Below are 23903 nucleotides of genomic sequence, written 5' to 3'. Positions count from 1 at the left end.
TAACAAGAGTAGTCAAGTCCTTTGTCTCTGATCCAGGAGTCTCATATCTCCTGCCAATATGCACGAAACTGGAAGGTTAACTTATTAGCTTGCAAATAAGGTAAAACCTCAAATTCTCTATAGTTCTTGAACACCTTGCACAATGTTGGTACACTTAAATTTCTGTTCATTTTGTTTCTTATTTGTCTGCTTGCTCTGGGAAGAAGGGGTTGTGGCCAACTATGGAACTGGATTCAACAAAGAAGAAGTGATAGGTATGTATGAACCCATGGCCACCTCCTCACCATAAACTACATGCCTGCATCCTTCTTTTCTGCAGTTCATTCCACTCACAACATAATGTTTCTTCATTACAGATATATGAGTGCTCTCTCTCCAGCAAGGCTGTAAACTCATACAGGCAAGGACTACTACCTCCAGAGAGGTCTACCATCATTACTCCATTTACTCATGTGAATAAAGCCTGGGCTTTGGGATCAGGATTTGAATCCCTGCTATGCCATCCATTACCTGGGCAGCCTTGTACAAGTTAATTAGCCTCTGCTAACTTATTTCTTCTCAGCTGTGAAAATGGGGCATGGGGTGTTCTAGAACATTTCACTCAGGGCTGTTGTAAATCACATGAGATAATATAAAGTCCTAATACAATGTCCCCTTTTAAGTCATGTACTATTTTCTACTCACTTCTCCCAACTTATCCCTAATTAGTGATACATTCCTGAGATGAAACTAATAGAATTCTCAAGAATAAACTGAAATTACAAAAGGCTACTCTTTGACTTAGCACTGTCTCTAGGAATTTATCTTTAGGAAACAACGGATTCATGTACAACTCTGTTCATTACAGTGTTACTTATTAGAATTAAAAACAATTACCAACAACCTAAATGTCTAATAGGGGATTATTTAAATCAATCACTGAATAGTCACGCAAGGTAATGTTCTGCAGCAATTAAAAAAAAATCTGTCATAGGATTACATAGATTTAATGACATGGATATTCACTCTTCAGTGAAAACAAGCATGTTCCAATATGTATATCGGTGGAAGAGGATAAAGAGTCCAGAAATAAACCCACTCGTATATGGTCAATTAATCTAGAACAAAGGAGGCAAGAATATACAATGGGGAAAAGACAGTTTCTTCAATGGTGCTAGGAAAAGCTGGACAGCTACATGTAAAAGAATGAAACTGGACCACTCTCTCACACCATACACAAAAATAAACTCAAGATGAATTAAAGACCTATATGTGAGATCTGAAACCATAAACTAAAAGATAACATAGGCAGTAGACTCTTGGACATTGGCCTTAGCAACATATTTATGGATATGTTTCCTCAGGCAAGGAAAACAAAAGCAGAAATAAACTATGTGGACTACTTCAAAATAAAGAGCTTCTGCTCAGCAAAGGAAACCATCAACAAAACGAAAAGGCAACTTACTGAATGGGAGAAAATCCACACAAATGACCTATCCAATAAGAGGTTAATATGCAAAATACATAAAGAACTTCTACAACCCAACAGCAACAAATAATCTGATGAAAAATGGGAAGAAGGCCTGAATAGACATTTCCGCAAAGATATACATATGGCCAACAGACATATGAAAAGATGGTCAAGATCCCTTATCATCAGGGAAATGCAAATCAAAATGACAATGAGGTATCACCTCACACCTGTCAGAATGGCTAGTATAAAAAGATAAATAATTAAGTATTGGTGAGGATGTCAAAAAAAGGGAATGCTTGTGCACTGTTGGTGGGAATGTAAACTGGTGCAGCCACCATGGAAAACAGTATGGCGACTCCTCAAAAAATTTAAAAGGGCTATACTATACAATCCAGTAATTCCACTACTAGGTATTTACCCAAAGAAAATGAAAACACTAGTTTGAAAAGATGTATGCACCCCTGTGTTCACTGCAGCATTATTTATAATAGGTAAGGTAAGATACGGAAGCAACCCAATATATGTATATATACACACACATATATATATCTCCCCATACACATGGAATATTACTCAGCTATAAAAAAAGAATGAGATCTTGCCATTTGCAACAACATGAATAAGCCTAGAGGTATGATGTTAACTAAAACAAGTCCAGGGATGCCTGGGTGGCTCAGTTGGTTAGGCATCCAACTCTTGATTTCAGCTCAGGTCGTGATCTCACAGTTCATGAGATTGAGCCCCACGTGGGGCTTTGCACTGATAGTGTGGAGCCTGCCTTGGATTCTCTCTCCCTCTCTCTTTGCCTCTCCCTCACCTGAGTGCACACACACGCTCTCTCCATCTCAAAATAAATTCCACAAAAAAAAAACCTCCAACAGAGACAAATCCATATCATTTCACCTATTATGTGTAATCTAAAAAATAAAACAAACAAACAAAAACAGACTCATAAATACAGAGAACAAACTGGTGGTTGCCAGAGGGAAGAGAGTATGGGGCGGGGGGGGGTGGGGTTGGGGGGGGAGGTGGGGAATGGGCAAAATAGGCGATGGGGCTTAAAAAGAAAAAAAAAGCAGGCTACAGAACACATATAAATACTATTCCAATTTCTTTAAATGTATATCCATCATAAGATACTAAAAGGTTACAGATTAAAATGTTTTACTGATTGATTTTGTTATATACTTCCCTGTATCTTTTAAATCTATCTATATCTATATCCCTGAAATAAACATACATACGATCTATAATAAGTAAAAAACACATCTGATATTATAAAAACTATACATAGTATCTTATTAGAAACTCAAATAGGAAGTAGGAAAATATTTAAAATGATTTTTGAGTATAGTTCAGCCTGAAAAAAATGATCCAAGAAATAATACTATCAGAATGTCTTGGAAGACTTATGTTCCTTTTTAATCTCAAATCTAAGATACCTTACTTTACAGAAGAGCAGAAAACACAAGAAGATACATGCCAATACTAATCACCTACTGAAGTTTATATTCTTTATTCTGATAAAGTTGTTTAGAAAATGCGGCCAGCAATTACCAATACTGGGATGCAACTCAACATGTGAATTCACTTTTCATGTAAGTACCCCCTTATCTCCCAACCACAAGGAACGAATTTAAATGAGTTCTTTTCTCACCTTAACACCTATTACATTATAAAATTGTTCAGAGTCTTTAGAAGATGTTTGGAATGAAGATATTACTTGATTACCTGGCTTTTTCTGTGCCTCCCATGCCTTGATGAATATCAATGAATTCCATCAGCTGCTTCTGCAACATCACATCTTGGCCCTCAATTTGAGTAATGAATTTATGCTGTAAAAGATCTGATACTGTTGGACGCTTTTCATAATCTTTAGTCAAGCACCTGCACTAGCAAAAAAACAAAAACAAAAACAAAAAAAAAACCATGTAATTATTAGATAAGTTCGAGTTTTGGCATTATTATTCATCTTGCTAAGGACTACCATAACACAAGAGGACGAGGCTCCTCTCAAATGTTCATCCTGCAAAGCAGACCTCAAAAAAAAAAAAGTCAAACTGCAATATGAAGAATGCATGTTTACAAAAGTGCACACATCCATGAGCAATGACACTACAGTGATACCAACTTTCGACTAAACACTCCTCCCTAGTGCTCCAGCAAGCACGCTGGCATAGAGGTCATTAAATGTGGTCTCTGCTGCAAAGTCTCCTTTACAAGCCAGGAGCTAAAGAAGGAAGCACTGAAGCCATTACAGTTTGAATGGTTATCTAAAATTAAAACAAACTTTTCCTTTTCCCTCCCACAATGCTTTTAAAGGCTTCCCAATTGATCTATTTCTTTCTATGTAATCAAGCTGCTAACCTACTTGAGAAGGCTAATGTGTTGAAGATGTTTAAATTCCACACCAGATGTTTTTGGAGAGCTGTATATGAAGCAGATTTACTAAGGCACACTGCACCTCTTGGTAGGTTCAACGGGATGAAAAAGGATGAGGTTCAACGGGATGAGAAAGGATAAAGGTAGTGAGAACACCTGAAATAGCATCACGAAAGGGACATTTGAACAAAGGGGACATCTAATCAGCCATGACAGGTGTCTTCAAATATTTGAAAGTGGGATTAGACCAGTTTTCAGTGGTCAAAAGTGACAAAGAACCTGGGATCGATTCATGGAATTAAGAAAGAAACAGGGGCACCTGGGTGGTTCAGTTGGTTAAGCGTCTTTGGCTCAGGTCATGAGCTCACGTTTGTGAGTTCAAATCCCGCATGAGGCTCTCTGCTGTGAGCACAGAGCCTAGTTCAGATCCTCTGTCCTCTTCTCTCTCTGCCCCACCCCCACTCGCACGTGTGTGCTCGCGCTCTCTCTCTTTCTCTCAAAAATAAATAAAACATTTAAAAAAATTAAAAGAGAAACAGATTTCAGGTTACTATAAGGAAGAACTTTCCAACAGGAAGGCTTCTCAGACAGAATGGGCTGCACTGGGAAGTATGATTACCTTTATTGGACATGGTTACATACTGATGGATGGCCACTCAGTGTACATGTTCAAGAAGGATTTATGCTCTGTGTGTGGTTTGGGCTGTATGCTTTCCAGTATCCTTCCAACCATGAGATTCAGAGGAGCAAGACAACTGGTCAGAGTTGGGCTGACACTTGGGATATAGGAAAAGAAAGAAGAAGAAGACACCCATGCCTTGACTTGGGCAGTGGTGTTTCTAATCTGTACTGTTACTCCTCCTGGTATGATAATTTAGCAATTTATTTTCCTGGGCTTAAGCAATAACATATTTCCCAAGGATGCTAAAATACGCTAAGGAATAAGGATGATGATGTCTGAAAATAAGAACAAGTGCTCTTAGTTTTCATTTATTTTCATTTGTTTCATTAACAGAATGCATCGATTTCTGACATCTGTAGCACTTGTTCAATGTATTGAGTAGAATCACATATGAAATTATTTTATTCAAGTAAAACTGTATCAAATAGCTGATGTGAGGGGCGCCTGGGTGATTCAGTCAGCCAAGTGTCCAACTTCTGATTTCGGCTCAGGTCATGATTCCAGGGTCGTGGGATCGAGCTCCATATTGGTCTCCTCCCTGAGTGTGGAGCCTGCTTAAGAATCTCCCCCTCTGTGCCTCTTCCCAGCTTATACACTCTCTCTCTAAAAAATTTTTTTTAATATTTAAAAAATGTTCAAATAGCTGATGTGTGCCAGGCACTCTGCTGGACACTGGCATTACAACGACAAATACGGCATATTCAGTGCCCTGCAGTTACTTACTGTCTAGCTGGGAAGAGAGGCGTCTAAAGAGGCAGTTAAATAAAAGTGGCAATGTTCCTAGGGGAAGAAGAAAAAAATACAGTGATAGCACACAGGACAGAATACTAACTAGCTGCCTAGAGGAAATCAGGAAATGTTTCTCAGAGGTGAAATTGTGTGAAACATGTCAAAATCAACAAGTTCATTCAAGGAGCTATGCGAAAGGACTGCAGACATGGGGAACCCTTCAATGCTACCAGCGATTCTCCCAAGAGATGTGTTTATTACATATTCTGTAGTGTATGGTGCATACTCAATAATAAGGGCTTATGGGAAATTTGGGGAACAAAATGGACTATCAATCCTTGGATTTTCCACAACCCTTAAATCTAAGCCTCTTGTCTTTACAGGAACGAGCAGATATTCTTGGTAGAAAAACCAATGATGGTAGTATGTGTGAGTATGACTGGTTCCTCTACTTTCTTTGCCGTTTCCACATTTTCTGAGTGTTGTCTGACACACCTAATTTTTTCTTTTCAAATTTTTATTTAAATTCTAGTTAGTTAACATACAGTGCAATATGGGTTTCAGGATTCATCACTTACATACAACACCCAGGGCTCATCGTAAGTGCCCTCCTTAATACCCATCACCCATCTAGCCCGTGCCCTGCCCACCTCCCTCTGTCAACACTGTTTGTTCTCTATCTTTAAGAGTCTTCATGGTTTGTTTGCCTCTTTCTTTTTTTCTCCCCCGGCATATGTTCATCTGTTTTGTTTCTTCGATTCCATACATGAGTGAATTATGTAAGATTTGTCTTTCTCTGACTGACTTATTTTTCTTAGCATAATACACTCTAGCTCCATCCATGTTGTTGCAAATGGCAAGATTTCATTTTCATGGCTGAGTAATATTTGTTGTATGTGTATATATATGCGCGCACACACACACACCACATTTTCTTTATCCATTCATCAGTCGCTGGACACTTGGGCTCCCTCCACAGTTTGGCTATTATTGTTGATGATGTAACACACCTACTCTTAATGTTCTCTCTCTTCCAATTACAAACTGCGTCATCCCTTACCTTATTATTACTACTGTTACTACTACTACTATTATTATTATTAATTTATGGTGAAAACATAGTAAGACTGTGAAAACAGGTTTGTGGGGCAGATATGTAGAAATCATTCACTCATATCTTCAAGTCAACTGTCCGAAGGTGCTGCACTTGTGTTAAATATTTGTCAAATTAAAGATGTTCACTGAGGGGCACTGGGTGGCTCAGTCAGTTAAGCGTCCAGCTTCGGCTCAGGTCATGACCTCGCAGTTCATGAGTTTGAGTCCCGCATCAGGCTCTGTGCTGACTGTTCAGAGCCTGGAGCCTGCCTCACATTCTGTGTCTCCCTCTCTCTCTGCCCCTCCCCCACTCACGCTCTGTCTCTCTCTGTGTCAAAGATATACAAACATTTAAAAAACTGTTAACTGACATCCCCAAAGGCAAGGGAATTAAAAGCAAAAATGAATTACTGGGACCTTATGAAGATAAAAAGCTTCTGCACAGCAAAGGAAACAACCAACAAAACCAAAAGGCAACCAACGGAATGGGAAAAGATATTTGCAAATGACATATCGGACAAAGGGCTAGTATCCAAAATCTATAAAGAGCTCACCAAACTCCACACCCGAAAAACAAATAACCCAGTGAAGAAATGGGCAGAAAACATGAATAGACACTTCTCTAAAGAAGACATCCAGATGGCCAACAGGCACATGAAAAGATGTTCAATGTCGCTCCTTATCAGGGAAATACAAATCAAAACCACACTCAGATATCACCTCACGCCAGTCAGAGTGGCCAAAATGAACAAATCAGGAGACTATAGATGCTGGAGAGGATGTGGAGACACGGGAACCCTCTTGCACTGTTGGCGGGAATGCAAATTGGTGCAGCCGCTCTGGAAAGCAGTGTGGAAGTTCCTCAGAAAATTAAAAATAGACCTCCCCTATGACTCAGCAATAGCACTGCTAGGAATTTACCCAAGGGATACAGGAGTACTGATGCATAGGGGCACTTGTACCCCAGTGTTTATAGCAGCACTCTCAACAATAGCCAAATGATGGAAAGAGCCTAAATGTCCATCAACTGATGAATGGAAAAAGAAATTGTGGTTTATATACACAATGGAGTACTACATGGCAATGAGAAAGAACGAAATATGGCCCTTTGTAGCAACGTGGATGGAACTGGAGAGTGTGATGCTAAGTGAAATAAGCCATACAGAGAAAGACAGATACCATATGGTTTCACTCTTATGTGGATCCTGAGAAACTTGGCAGAAACCCATGGGGGAGGGGAAGGAAAAAAAAAAGAGGTTAGAGTGGGAGAGAGCCAAAGCATAGGAGACTGTTAAAAACTGAGAACAAACTGAGGGTTGATGGGAGGTGGGAGGGAGGGGAGGGTGGGGGATGGGTATTGAGGAGGGCACCTTTTGGGATGAGCACTGGTGTTGTATGGAAACCAATTTGACAATAAATTTCATATATTGGAAAAAATAAAAATAAAAAATAAAAAAATAAAAAACTGTTAACTGAATTTCCAAATAAATAATGTTCGCTAAATTTCAAATACATAAGCATTTTACCTGTACAATTATCTGATTCATTGATTGCAATGAAAATTCCCTGATGGTGACAAGAATGAGAGGTGCAGATACATGAAAGGTTAAAAAGCCGATTGCATAGATGATGGTTGGGTTGAGTGTGTGGAAGATGCTAAGGGCACAGCTTGCAAAAGGCAGGTGGACAGAAGGATGTGTAAACGGACAATGCAACTTCAGGAGCATAGCTATGGTTAAGCAAAGAAACGTGACCCTAAGATCATTATTAGAGCAATAATGAATTCACTGAACATTCAGAAGAAATGTTTTTGGCTTTGAGGAAAATAATAGAAACTACTGGGGCTATTCAATAGATAAGACATAAAGAGGAGATTCAGAAGCATGGAGGAATGGTTGTAAAAGGCACATTTCAAAGTTCTAGCAAGATGGTATCTTTCTCTCTCTCATTTTTTTTAAGACTCTATTGTTGGGGCACCTGGGTGGCTCAGTGGGTTAAGCATCCAACTTCCACTCAGGTCATGATCATACAGTCCATTGAGTTCGAGCCCCCACATTGGGCACTATGATGACAGCTCAGCCTGGAGCCTGGTTTGATCCTGTGTCTCCCTCTCTCTCTGCCCCTCCCCCACTCACACTCTATCTCTCTTTCTCAAAAAAAAAATGTTGAAAACAATTTTTAAAGAAAGACTCTGTTGTTACTCACTTGCTAATGAAGTCATTGAATTCTGCTGACCACATCTCAGGCTGCCTTAGATGAGGGGGTGGATTCCTAGAAAAATAAGAACCAAGGTTGGATTGTGCACGTTGGTCAGTCAGTGCACAATCAGAGCTGGACAGACTAATGTGTTACTGCAGTCAGAGGTTCTGCCAGGCATCATCAAGCAGGGCCACAATTTTCCAATTCAAAGACAGATAATTAGTTATTAATCATTCTTCATATAAAATGACAGCTTGTTTCTCTGAATGCACTTAATAGATGACCCAATTTTTCTAACTGATAAATTTTTTTCTTTTAAGGAGTCTTTCTGCTTTTACCTGAGAGCCCTATGGGGAAACATCAATAACTTGGCAGAATAGAAACAATGAATACTAGAGATTTTTTTTTTTTAACTCTGAGTCCTGCAGAAGCCTCTGAGGAATATCCAGGGTACAGAGAGGTAACCTCAAAGGTGTGCTGTTCAGAATATGAGGGAGACTGTGGCAGAGAGGGGCATTAATAGGATGCCTTTAGGAGTTGTTCTGTTGCTTCTGGAAACAAGGTTACAAAAGTAAGGAACTGGAAAATATGATTAGCTATAAAGCTCTGAATGCCACTTAAAAGATTTTGTTATTAGTTTCTCTTATTTTTAGGCCAAACAAATCTTTTCGTTTTTGGCATGTTCAGGAATACAAAGGCACATCACTTGGAAATGAGGCTGATCTAATTCTGTAATCAAGCAGCACTGATCAACCATGATGGCTGAACTTGCTGAAGTACTGCCTTACGCTAATTCTAACAGCTCTTTGTTTTCATTAGTAGAATGGAAACACTTTGTCTTCAGTTCTGCATTACTCCTTAAATAGCTTATAATGAAATTAGTGTACAGTTTGTACAGGCTCATTAAAGAAAAGTGCAGCCACTCATCTACACTAGATCACGCCTAGGGCTCATTGTACAATTCTTAGGGCCATTTGAAGACTGCTGATTTGCACATTAAAAGAAGTAATTCTTTTCTCTGATGGTCTTGCTTTGCTTCTCGTCCTCCTGAAAATTTCCTTTCTAAGAGATTTATTGGCTTGCTTTGAGTATAACAAAGTTTCGATGATTTGAGAACACTCAGGACAAGGTAGCTTTTCAGATCCCTTTTTCCCCCCCCCAATTATTTCTACAGTTAGTATTCTAAGAACTTCATGTCAGAGATATACTCTGACATGGTGGCAGAAGTAAGGAGAGAAATAAGGAAGAGAATGTAGTTTCCAGAAGCACCTTGCTCACAGGTGCAATAAACACGAATGGTGGTGTCATTCCTCCTCCATCTGGTGTCATTACCAAGAGTAATAACATCCGGCTAACAACCTTGGTAGTTTAAACCATAATTAAAATGGCTCAGGAAGTACAGTGCTTCTTACACACTGAATGACAGTAGGAGTTAGGAAACATAGATTTTTTTTTTTTCTGTTTTCCTCAAATTTAATGAAATGGCTTAGACTTGGCAGAGAGCCGGTTTTCTGTTCTTTTTTGTAATCTTGTTTCCCCTCTTACCGAATAAGCAGTATATTTTACAAGTAAGTTAGACCCGAGATTTACATTCACATTGTTACGTAAAGGATGATAAGGCATTATATTTCAGAACATGTATATCAGACAGGAAGGTCAAAGATAAAATTAAAAACACACTCGAATTCTTTGGTCTTCTACTAATTTAAATACATGCCAAATGTCCCAAATGGACCCATTTAGACATGAATACGACATATTGGCATTATTTCTTTAGGACTGGAGAACTGCGCCCCAGGGCTTTGCATATATGATTCTCATGCTATAGGCACTAGGGTGACAAGATTTGTTTAATGGAGAGTGGTAACAAGCTATATAACATACTACCCTACTACCCTGCCCTAGACCCCTTTCATCACAGGCCCTGGGTGTGCACTCCATTAGAATTATGGTACCAGGCACAGTCTTTAAGATAGTCCTCAAAAGGTAACATATTTGTATTAAAAACAGGCAGTCTTTTCAAATCAGGTTTTGGCAATATCTAGGAACTAACCAAAACATGTATAAAATAGTGTTTAATTAGTAATACGATAAAAAGGGGAAAATTTGTCAATATACACACTGAAGGGGAGGGGTCTACGTAGATAGGAAAGTGCTTTCGTGGCTCCAAAGAGATTATTCTAAAGTTACTGTTCTATGTTAATATGTTCAAAATATTAACAAGTTCAAAATCATTACTATTTTATCAGTCCAATCTGTTTATAATTTTATTAGTAATATCATTTTAAACTTCCAAAGAGACGTCTTAGCAAGTAGTAAAAAATTACTGGATTGATAGAGTAAAGCAAAGCAAATCACTGTTGCATTGACTATGGCCCAGGGCCTTCCTGACAAATTTGGGAGTGGATCAAGAGTGAAAGGAACTGCTGTTTTCTGAGATCAAATCCTCCAAAAAGGAAAACACACTGAGTGTCAAGAGAAAGATCTTACTTAGACCAGGAAAATGAAACCATTGAATAAATACAGTGTCGCAGAATAGGCAGAATGATATTCCAGGCCACTGTGCTCCAAAGTTGCTGAAATATGTTGAATATTTCCATGATGAGCACCACTGGCTTGGGGAAGAAAGACAGGCTACAGATACTGTATCCCATGTTCATCCTCTGACCTTGGTATCTTGAAGAGTGCTCTCATAGGATGCAGGTCGGCCAGTGGAGGATCTCCATCCCCTAGCTCGATGGCTGTGATCCCCAGGGACCATGTGTCACACCTGGCATCATAAGTGGTATCCAATTGCTGTTCACATGCAATCACCTAGTAGAAAATAGGGGGGAAAAAAGTGAAGTTTATGACTTTAGCAAGCATTGTAGCAAAAGTAAGCATAAAAGTCCCCAAATTATATTAAAAATTCATGTGACAAATATTCACAGTATTAGTCATAATAGCCCCAAAGGGGAAACAACCCAAATGTCCATCAACTGGTGATGGATAAACAAAATATGGTATATGCATACAATGGAATATTATTCAGCCATCAAAAGGAATGGACTATTGATACATGCTACAACATGGGTAAACACTAAAAGAAAGAAGCCAGACATGAAGGCCACATAGTGTATGACTCTATTTACATGAAATGTTCACAATAAGCAAATCCACAGACAAAAAGCAGATTAGTGGTTGCCTAGTGTAGGAGCGCTTGGGAGGAGAGCTTGGGAGTGACTGTTACTGAGTAAAGGATTTCTTCTAGAGGGAAAGAAAATGCTCTAAAACTAGATTCTGATGATGGTTGCACAACTCTGTAAATACACACCTAAAAGTAATCAAATTGTACATGTCAAATAAGCTAATTATATGGTATGTGTATGTGAACTTTATATTAATAAAGCTGTTAAAAATAAAAAACACATTCATATGAATTTTCTGTTCTGTTGTGTATCTTCAACTTCCTTAATATAAAAATGTTATTTTGCCCCACCATATTTTTTTCATTATTTTATGGCTACATGGGATCCTGGAATATCTCACCAAAGGCTTGGGTGAATTTATGCCCCAATTTGCCTAAGACATTCTTGGTTTTATGCTTGCTTTCCTAGAGTCATTATAAATATCATCCCCTTTCTCTCTGCAAAGTTTCATGGCTTGTAAAAAGTATATGTTCACCTATCATGGTCACTATTTCCCTTGTGCCCTCCATCCTGACACACAAGGATTTCAGTTTGGAAAGGATGGTTTTATGTACCCAACAACTGCTACCTTTGATCTAGACTTTAATTTAAAAATATCAAATCAAGGGGTGCCTGGGTGCCTCAGTCAGTTAAGCGTCTGACTTCGGCTCAGGTCATGATCTTATGGTTCATGGGTTCAAGCCCCACATTGGGCTCTGTGCTGAAAGCTTGGGGCCTGGAGCCTGATTCAGATTCTCCCTCTCTTTCTGCCCTCCCCTGCTCATGCCCTGTCTCTGTCTCTCAAAAATAAACAAACATAAAAAAAATTTTTTTTAAATGTCAAATCAAGAGTTTCACTTTTCAACTTATAATTGACTTGAACAATCTTGCCTCTGAGGCCGTAAAAACACTGAAATAAATTTATGCCATTAATTATGCAGAACATATTAAAACTATTTACCTTACTATTTTCTAATCTAAGAGATTTGTCATTAATAACATAGAGCTGGTATATATGTGATGCCTTCATTAGCTAGATAGCTGGTTATTCAAAATATACTCTTCAACAGTTCTAAATAAATGGACATTTATTGAAATACTGACACTTATTCACAAGTTAGAAAATGCTTATTACAGAAAGACATATAATATGCACAAAATATGGAATATATATGTATTTATATGACAGCTTGAAAAGACGGCAGTGAATCTTTCCCTTTTATGTAATACCCATTGGTTTGTTAAGCAGGAAAGCACTTTCAAACCCCGTTTACTGAAAATAAATAATGACCTACCAGTAAAATGATAGTCTAGTAACTGCATATTTAAGGAGTGTCAATTTTATGATTAACTCATTTAATACTCTGATAATTGAATTTTAGATAGATCAAAATATTTTCTTTCACTTATATGTGAGAGTTGTTCCAAGATCCACTAATCAAAATTGCTTTCTTTACTAGGGTGCCTGGGCATCTGACTTTGCCTCAGGTCATGATCTTGCAGTTCATGGGTTAGGGCGCTGCATCAGGCTCTTGCCAACAGCTCAGAGCCTGGAGCCTCCTTCAGATTCCATGTCTCCCTGTCTCTCTGTCCCTCCCCCACTCATGCTCTCTCTCAAAAAAAGACTTTAAAGAAGTTTTTTTTTTTTAATTGCTTTTTCACTAAAAGCAAACTTACACACATAACAATGGTCTGTTACTATAACATATGAAAAATATAAAGCTACACTATTATTTAATATTAATAAGTAATAGTACAATTATTACATATTATAGCATTTATATTATTAATATACATAAATAAGATACACTGTTTAATATTATCCGTATATTTTATCAATTTATTTTTAAAACTTTGTCATGAGCTTTTAAAACACTAGTAATACATCAGAACAAACTGAAGAAACTCTCACTTGAGAATCCCTTAATTCAATTTTGGTTTTGTTTATATGATTACGCTATTTTTATTCCAAGATGTACACCTTGCTTAAAAGTTTTTTAATTCAGGGGCACTTGGGTGGCTCAGTCGGTTAAGCGTCCAACATCCGCTCAGGTCATGATACACCAGTCTGTGGGTTTGAGCCCCGCATCAGGCTCTGTGCTGACAGCTCGGAGCCTGGAGCCTGCTTCAGGCTCTCTCTCTGCTCCTCCCTCGTGCTCGCTCGCAGGCTCTCTCTCTCTCAAAAGTAAATAAATATTTAAAAAAATTAAAAAGAAAAAAGAGTTTTTTAATCCATTGGAGTTTTTAAAAGATTCTTAAGATAATGTATCCTTTCTCCATGTTTTACATTTACATTTTACTTTTTTGCAAGTAATAATTGAATTAGTATTAAAATAGAAACAGCACACAAAGATTTAATCCTCAAACACACTTAGTTCTAAAATTTTGCAATATTAATGTAGTATTTGAACTGCTTCTTCTCCCTTCACTCCCTAGAAAATGGTAGATAAATAGCAGAACCCTCCCCAGAGGCTGAGAGTTTTCAAACATAAGTCTTCTTTACTGATAAACATAATTAAAAAGATTAAAGGCATTAACAGGGGGTGTGGAGAGAAGATGGGACTCTAGAAAACTTTCTCCCTCAGCAATTTTGGCAGTTTATTCACCACTTCCCAAGAGTCACCCAAGATGAGCATGGCCCTCCCAGGCAGACTCACTCAATATAGGAACCCGTTACACAGGTTAATAAGTGAAAATCTGATACTAAACAAAGGTTAGGGATTTTCATGATATTTCTTAGTTTAAAAACAAAATCTAAATATCAATAATATAGATACATGCTGAGCAACTAAAAGTAAATTTAACAGAAAATTAAGGCCGCAAGCAGTTTCTCTTGACCTCATTGGATTTATTCATTCAATCCTTCATTTACTCATTCATTCAATCACGCCCATGTATTGAGCACCTCCCATGTTCCTTCTCATACAAAAATCTCTCATAAAAATGACACAACTGACGTTTCCTTCTAGTACATTCCTAAACATGGGGCAACAGTGCATGCATGAAAAGGAAAGCCGGAAAGGATTCAATACTACATTTGTCTCTCTCAAAACTGTCTGACCTCAGGAGCCATCCAAAATGGTGTTCCCACGGATGTATTCCTACGGTGCCAAGTGCTGGTGAGTTGTGCAGACACACCTGGAAGGAAGAAACAAGACTTACATTCCTGCATTAATTACTCATGCAAAGAGACTCCAGTTGTAACAAATTTGCTTACAAACTAATATTAAAATTCTGTTCCCGTAAAGCTGCCACAGAACTTGAACTTCACATTAAAGTATACTACGTCAGGGGGCGCCTGGGTGGCTCAGTCGGTTGGACATCCGACTTCGGCTCAGGTCATGATCTCACGGTCCGTGAGTTCGAGCCCCGCGTTGGGTTCTGTGCTGACAGCTCAGAGCCTGGAGCCTTTTTCGGATTCTGTGTCTCCCTCTCTCTGACCCTCCCCTGTTCATGCTCTGTCTCTGTCTCAAAAATAAATAAACGTTAAAAAAAAAATTTGAAGTATCCTACATCAGGATTTTGTCATAGCCAAAGTCTAGAATGATCCTTTTATTTTATATTTCTCATATCCAAACCTCCCTATTCTTAAAGCCCCATTTCAAGTTTTATTCCCGCATGCTGATATTTAATCTGCTCCTGATCACACTAACCTCAATTTTTTTTAAACTTCTACATTTTTAACTACCTGTCTATATTACTTATTTTGGCATGTAATTTGTATCTGAACGGTATGCTTCCCTCCCTCCCTCCTCCTCCCTCTGTCCATTACCAAATTGTGGTGCATTTGAGAATTTTTCTATGGTTGTATGCACATAGTAGGTTACTTGTGAATGTGAATCAAATTATTTTCCATCACACGATCAACTTTGGACAAATCACACCTGTCTAGTTTCAAATTAACGGCATCTATTTAATCCAACACCATGAATAGAATTAGTTGTTTTTCTTTATAGAGATTACAGATGGAAGGACTACAGTGAAGAGGCATAACCAAGTATTTCAGTCATGGCATCCCACTAATTACACCTGTTAGAAATAATCATAATTAACCCTTAAGAAAATTAGGAGCAAAGTCTCTCCTTGCATTTCACACTCCCGTTCCTCATGCAGGCTGTCCAGTGCTCTTCCCTTGACCTGCTCTGAAATTGATGGGTTACCCCCACACCATGGGCCTCCACTCCCTGATTTCCCTGTTTTGAAAAGCACCTCTTAGGTGTCACATTTGTTTTAGGCTCTGGCTATTTATAAGCCAACTAGGAGAAAGTCACTGATTAAGATTTAAATTTGGATATATTTGATTCTTCCAAGATGACATCTGACTTTTATCATGAAATTCAAAGGCCATATTCAGCCACATGGGTATTTCAGTGGGGGAAATATACTTAAATATTGGTGGAATATACTTGGGCAGAGGGTAGGCAGTATGTTTTGGTTCCACATGAATTGCATCTCACAATGACCTAACCTATTCCACCATTGTATAAATCCTGTCCCACACAGAATCTTCATCTATCCCCTTCCAATTTTGTCTGTGAAGGGGCGCCTGGGTGGCTCAGTTGGCTAAGTGTCCGACTTCAGCTCAGGTGATGATCTCATCGTTCATGGGTTTGAGCCCCACATCGGGCTCCGTGCTGACAGCTGAGTCTGGATCCTGCTTCCGATTCTGTGTATCCCACTCTGTCCCTCTCCTACTTGTGCTCCGTCTCTCTATCTCAAAAATAAATAAACATTAAAAAATAAATTAAAAAAAATTTTGTCTGTGAAAAAGTTAATTATGTGACAGAAAAAAATATCCTCACTAAATAATTTTTTCAAATTCAAAGGAGATTATCTAATCTGTGCTTGAAGATTCTCCCTTAAATATTTTCTCACAGACTATCTGAAGAAAGAGAGTCAACATTTAAGAGCACATTTCTCCAAAATACTCCTTCTACTTCTACCCCTACTCCAAGCATTTGAACCTTCAGAAAAATTAAATTTATTAAAAAAAATTTTTTTAATGTGTATTTATTTTTGACAGAGACAGACAGACAGAGCATGAGTGGGGGAGGGGCAGAGAGAGAGCTAGACACAGAATCTGAAACAGGCTCCAGGCTCTGAGCTGTCAGCACAGAGCCTGACGTGGGGCTCGAACCATGAACCGTGAGATCATGACCTGAGCTGAAGTCGGATGTTCAACTGACTGAGACACTCAGGCGCCCCAGAAAAATTAAATTTAAATCCAAACATTTTAGACTGTCTTCTTCTATGAATTAAAGGTAGATGTGACTAAACTTGGATTTTATGACAGTATCAGAGTATCGTAATTTATTTATATAAGTGGGAAAAGCAAACGGATTTAAAAATAAATTTAGGGTGCTTGGGTAGCTCAGGAGGTTAAGCATTCAACTCTTCATTTTGGCTCATAATCATGAGATTGAGCCCCACATCAGGCTCGGCACTGAGTGTGGGACTTGCTTAAGATTCTCTCTCTCCCTCTCCCCCACTTGCTCACACACTCTCTCTCAAAAAGAAAAAAAAATCAATTTAAAATTGATTCTAAATTTACTAAGATTTATTCTAAGGGTATATATTTATTCATTTATTTATTTAAATTTACATTATACTTGATCTTTGGTGAACATTTTTGTCTCAACTTCATAAAGATCATTTAAAAATTCATATGTCATTTAACTGAAATGTAAAGGGAAAAAAACCCACAACCAAGTAAAAACATCAAAAGTTTTGCTCAGGGCAGGTGAGTGACATTTTAGACTAATCATGTGATCTTTTTTCCTCTTCATGAATATAAAGAAAAGATTATATTACTAGAGTTGGCATTTTTTAGCAAGTAGTCATGTCCTGCGGTCTGAATTTATAAGCTTGGATGGTTGGAAAGGACTTTCCATGGAAGGATACTGGTAAAAAGTTTTTTAGGGTGTTATATGTGACCCAAAGCAGTTCCATTCAGACTCTTTTTTCTTGGAAGTGTGAATATTTTTTTTTTTTTTTGAAATGTGAATCTTGAGTAGAGTGGACACTCAGGGAGGAGGTAACCAGAGTAGAGTCAACCAATGGCAGGGCTCTAAAACTAGGTCCAGGTGAAGTTCTATTCTTAGGAGACCAGATGGCCCAGCTTCTTTCTCCCTTGACTTTGTAAGCCCATCAGTGTTGTTGTCAGTATCTTTGCCTAAGTTGGTCAGAGTTAGTTTCTATTGCTTACAACCAAGGAATTCTAACTGATACAAGGCCTAAATGATTTTACAAATAAAGGAGCAAATTAACAAGGGTAATAGTCAATAATGAGTCTATAAAGCCTAAAAGTCATTAGGTTTCATATTAATGTGAGTTTATATTATATGTATACATTAATATGAGATTAAATTATTTTCTAGGACAAATATTTGGCCTCCAAACTCTTTACTCACACATCCCAAAGAATAAGTAAGTTTTGAACAAGCACAATCGATACAGATATAGCTATAGATAGACTATTCTCTATATATTTACTTCTGTTTTTAAATTTTTTTAATCTTTATTTTTGAGAGAGAGAGAGAGAGAGAGAGAGAGAGACAGAGTATGAGCAGGGGATAAACAGAGAGAGAGGGAGACACAGAATCCAAAGCAGGCTCCAGGCTCTGAGCTGTCAGCACAGAGTCAGACATGGGGCTCAAACTCACAAGCTACAAGATCATGACCTGAGCCAAAGTCGGACGCTTAACTGACTAGCCACCCAGGTGACCCATTACTATGTTAATATATGCATTGTGAAACACGTAAATGAAGATAATTTTAAAGTATGAGATTAAATAACTGTACTATGAATATTTCATAATTAGATATGAATATTTTTTTCTGCACTACAATGATGTCTTACAAACACCCTGGTATTGACACCCCCTTCAAGGACCACTGGTTAGAGTATGGAGTGCAGGAGTAATGAATTACAATGCTCTTGAGGTCTTACTTATCTATCATTTAGTGGCTTTTAGGATCCTGCAGAAATAATGTTTTACAGCTGGTTCCTGTATGGAACTAAGGAAATGTAAAACTGTAAACTGTGTGGAAAGAAAAAAAAATTTAGTCCAGAATGTGAAGGAAAAATAAAAGCGCTCAAATAAGTGAAAAAGGGACAATGCAACTAGGTAGAGTAGGAAGCTTTGTATCTGATAATATTAGATGATTTTTACATTAAAAACAAGACACAACTCAACTATGAAGGAGTGATCAAAGAAGGTGTTTACCAAACTACACGTGTGTGTTAAACATTTATGCAATTGCTAAACTTCAACTTCATTTTACCAACACAACCAAACAGCTTTGGACCTAGCAGACAACTTAATGGTCATAAAGTCTGTGTTCATTTTCAGGTTAGTAAACTTTGGCTGGAGTCAGTTTCCTGAGGACAAATGGCATTTTCACTTGGTATAAATTCTCACAAGAAAAGTGGCTAGGAAGGTAGAAAAATGCAAAATTCCATTAAAAGCGATTGCCATAAATGACTTTAAAAGGCAACAGGAATCCAAATGATGAGTTTGGGAGCCCTAGGAAGTAAAGACGATTAGGAAAATCATCTTGTCCAGAGAGGGAATAATGGAATAAGTCACCAAAGTAAACAGTTATGTAAGCATCTCAAAGGAGAAGATGCTAAAAGGTGGAAAATTCCAGACAGGTTGGGATAGTGAGAATACGGGAAGAAACAGGAGGCCAGAGAGAGATCAGGGCTGAAAAGAAAACAGACTAGAAGAGAGGACAATAATACACTGAAAGTCAAAGCCACAGGAACATTAAGGTGGTATACATTAATGATTCTTCAGCCCTTTGCTTTGATTATATTGAAATTCTCATGCTTATTTTAGGCCCTTCCAACAAGGTTTCCTGAGCTGCTTGATGGTTTGTACAACAACTCTGTCCCCTATTGCATAAGTCCTCTTTCTAGGGAGAAAATTGTGTCAGGAGGTCTCTTAGGTAAGTTAGAAGAAGCATTAAATATGTGGCTTCCAATGTGGTTTCAACAAACCAGACAACTTCAGGAAACTTGATTTGCTATAACCAGACAGCAAAATCCTTGACATCTAAAGAGAGCAAAGGGAAAAGCATGAGATTTTGTTGTTGTCTTTGTTAAAAACAATACTGCAGGAATGAGAATTGAAATTATAAAAATACAGATTTTTTCAACAAGAAGAGTCCATAAGATTTATTACACCATCTAATATCCTCATTCTATTGATGAAGTTAAGATTGTATAATGATTAATCTGGCCATGGTATCCACATATTTGGTCAAACATCATTCTGGATGTTTCTGTGAAAGTGTGTTTTGGATGTAATTACCTGTGAGTGAAGCAGATTATCCTCCACATTGTGGATAAGCCTTATTCAATAAGTGAAGGGCCTTAATAGAACCAAGACTGACATTCACTGGGTAAGAAGGACTTCTGCCAGCAGACTACCTTGGACTTAAACTGTAACTTTTCCCTGGGTCTTCAGCCTGCCAGCTTAACATTAGATTTTGTGTTTTTATTTTTTATTTAAAACAATTTTTTTAATGTTTTATTCATCCTTGAGAGAGAGAGAGCATGAGCGAGGGAGGGGCAGAGTGAGAGAGGGACACAGAATCCGAAGCAGGCTCCAGGCTCTGAGCTGTCAGTACAGTGCCTGATGCGGGGCTCGAACTCACAAACCATGAGATCATGACCTGAGCTGAAGTCTGATGCTCTGCTGACTAAGCCCCAGCACCTAGATTTTGGAATCACCAAGCCTCCAGAGTCATATGAACCATTTCCTTAAAATAAGTCAATCTCCTCTTCATCCCCCACCCCACCCATCATATCCTGTTGATTCTGTTTCTCTGGAGAACTCTGACAGAGATTTTGGTACTGAGAGTGGTTCTAAAGGAACAGAATCTTAAAGATGATTTTTTTAACTTGGTTCTGGGGTTTTTGGAATTGGCTTTCTAATCTAGTTAGATTAAAGACATTGATGGCTCTATTTCCAGTAGTAAAGAGCACTGATAGTCCATGGCATGATGTGGCAAATAGAGGTACACAAAATATCAGCATTGGATACTTCTAATCAAACACTTACTTGTAAGAGGCATGGTTCAGGGTGATATCTTTGAACACTTTGCCAAACTAATGAATAGAATGAAATTGGCTGGTTTCTGTTAATATCGCTGGACAAGATGAAGGGAAAAAAAAGAATGAGCTCAGGGATTCAAATTCCCAGTTTCAAGTGCTACACAAATGACCTGAAAGCTTCTACGTCTGCCCTAAAAGAAACCCTTCTCTCTGGTAGATGAAGAGCTTAGATTACTGAAAAACAAACCTAGAATCCCATTATTAATGGTGTCGGATAATGGTGGAAGGAACATAAACTTGAATAAGGCTGAATTTGTTGATAGATACCCACAATGCAGAGATTTTGCATTTAATATCGCAGCTTGGGAAAGAAGGGGCTTTACCCAGTCTGGTTGATTGGTTGGCTCAGACATGGGTGAAACAGTTGCCCTAGTAAATGAACTTGAAATGCCAGAACTACACTGGTTTACTCTAGAGGAAGAGATTCAAAGACCTAGGAAGATTGAAATGCTGGAGAGGATTTTTCATTTAAGACCTACTCACCCAACATGGGAACATCCAGAGGACATGCCTTTCAATGTAACTGTGAGAAATGCATTTTTGATGGCAGTCCCAGAATCCTTGAGAGCTCTATTATCACTCTTCTCTGTAGGCTAGAAGTTACAATGGGAATTGATGCCACTGAATTAGGAAAGCTAAATACACTGAGAGGAATTGGATCACACAGCACAGTGGAAGGAGCCAAGTGGTAGTCCTCAACTCCAAGGGTAAGATGGGCAGTTACCATAACAGGCAGCAGAGTCAAAGCAGTAATCAGAAGACTCTGCATTGCAGAGACCTACGGTGTTGCCTAGTTGATATCAGTGTTAGCAAAAGTGAAATAGATGGGAAGACTATGAAATTAATCTGAATAAGCAAAATAGTCCTAAGTCAAGTGAACATAAGTGTAACTTGAATCATCAAAAACAGACAGTCATGGCTTCTCAATCAATCCCAAGACTTGAGCTGGTTTTGTAGACCCAGAATCCCTTGAATGAAGAGGAGGTCGCCCCTTGAGAAAGTACCCCAGTACGCTACCAAAACTTTGTTAAGAATCTCTGAGCCTTCCCCAAAGGGACCAATGGCTTTTTACTAGGGTGATTTTGCACTGGGGAAAAGGAAATAATCAGACTTTTCTGGGATTGCTAGATGCCACCTCTGAACTGGCACTTATTCCAGGAGACCCCAAATATCACTGTGCTCCACCAGTCAGAATAGGGATCTAATAGATGTCAAGTGAGCAATGAGGTTCAGTTCAGATCCATCTCACAGTGGGCCCAAGCTTTTGTTTTCTCATTATTAATTCAGGAGACTAGGATAAGTCAATGATTATGACTTTTGGGTCACAAATTATTTAGTGTTGTGAAAACTTTATACTTTCTCATCAGGAAATTCATATTCACATTATGTGTTGCATATAGGAATATTAAAAATCTCCTGACATTCTTGTACTTAATATACCAAATGACATTCAAGGTTACCTCCAGCTTTAGCTTTCAGTGAGTCTATAAGATGACACAAGGTAAGTGATTCTGTGCAATCACTACTCCTATCCATACTGATGTGATTTCCTTTGGAAATCTGTCCTCTCTCCAGTCTACCTGGCACTAAATCTTTCCCTTTAATACTCAGCTCATATCTTATAATGGAGATTATGTAGTGCTTTCTCTAAAGACATCAAGACCACACTGCTTGCTGCACTCTCCTTGGCTTTGAACATAAAACCATGTACCTAGATCTGTGTAATTTAATTATGTATGACCTTGCATGTGTGTATATGTATAATACTGGACCTCAGTTATAGAGAGTTGAGTACAGTTGACCCTTGAACATGGGGCCTAGGAGTGCCAACCCCCAACCCCCACAGTTGAAAATATGCATACACTTTTGACTTCCCAAAAACTTAACTACTAAGGGCCTGCTGTTGACTGGAAAGTTTACCAATAACATAAACGGTTGATTACCACACATTTTGTGTATCATATATATTATATACTGTATTCATACTAAAGAGTAAGGTAGAGAAAAGAAAATGTTATTAAGAAAATCATAAAGAAAATACATTCACAGTACTATACTGTATTGAAAATAATCCATGTATAAGTGGACCGGTGTTGTTCAAGGGACAACTGTATATAGAATATTCCTCATTTATGGTGCATTATCATCACTGATCTCTTATTTTTTCATTCCCTTTTATCCCCAATCACCTCTCCCATTACCCTGTCTCCTCCCTTCCCCTGCCCTCCTCCCCAACAAAAATCTTTTTGCTTGGAGCTTTTCAGGAATTCAAATATTAGAGCTGCAGACTAAGGCCATGTAATTTTAGTCCAAGTCACATACTCTATAGTAAGAAAAACTGAGAGAGAAAAGAGGTGATTCTTAAAAAAATATAAGGAAGTCCTCTTTGATTGACCTAAATTCATCATTCCATGGAAAGGCAGACTTGGTACTTTTACTAAAATTTCTACAGCTGCATTGAGGTAATTAGTTTGCTTTTGTGTTGGGTAAATCTCTAGATACAAAGTTTTCTCTATTACCAAATAAAAGCTCTTTCAAAACATCTGAAATCCATTCTTTTTTTTAAGTTTATTTTTATTTTTAGAGAGACATAGAGAGCAAGTGGGGGAGGGACAGAGAGAGAGGAAGACAGAGTCCCACGTGGGGCTTGAACTCATGAACCACAAGATGATGACCTAAGCGAAAATCAAGAGTCAGACACTTAACTGACTGAGCCACCCAGGTGCTCCTTTCTGAAATCCATTCTTGACTTCATGATAGAATTTCTAGGTTATACTTCATGTAATTTAACTTCAACAAATTAAAATTCTGACCATCTCTCAGAATATAAGGCAGTGCACATCAATAAGAAACCATATTGTCTAGTATATTTAGAAAATATCTTTGTCCTTCCTTTTCCATAATGCTCTTAAAAGAAAATCTTTCTCTATTCACAGTTACTTGAAAAATGGGAAGGTTCAGGCAGGCTTGCTTAAGACTCTTTCCCTGGTCATGGCTAACAGGATCAAAGAAAGGTATCTGACGACCCAGCTTGTCCAACTGAGCTTCTTCTCCCACTCCAAATTCCTTTTGACT

General features: G+C 38.2%; 1 protein-coding gene across 10 annotated transcripts in view; it reads right to left on the bottom strand.

The window, feature by feature from the left end:
- MYO3A (myosin IIIA) overlaps nt 1-23903 on the bottom strand; it is a 242757-nt gene that overhangs the window by 166286 nt on the left and 52568 nt on the right. For all 10 annotated transcript variants that reach the window (XM_007081307.3, XM_042991254.1, XM_042991256.1 and 7 more), the window contains exons 6-9: nt 14769-14845; nt 11209-11354; nt 8547-8612; nt 3185-3340 (exon numbers count right to left, since the gene is read on the bottom strand). In XM_007081307.3, the coding sequence (XP_007081369.2) occupies nt 3185-3340; nt 8547-8612; nt 11209-11354; nt 14769-14845 (445 nt within the window). The remainder of the gene's footprint in view (nt 1-3184; nt 3341-8546; nt 8613-11208; nt 11355-14768; nt 14846-23903) is intronic.

Source organism: Panthera tigris, chromosome B4 (genome assembly GCF_018350195.1).
Source record: "Panthera tigris isolate Pti1 chromosome B4, P.tigris_Pti1_mat1.1, whole genome shotgun sequence".
In the NCBI taxonomy this organism is placed as follows: Eukaryota; Metazoa; Chordata; class Mammalia; order Carnivora; family Felidae; genus Panthera; species Panthera tigris.
This window is presented reverse-complemented; position numbering and strand designations above follow the sequence as displayed.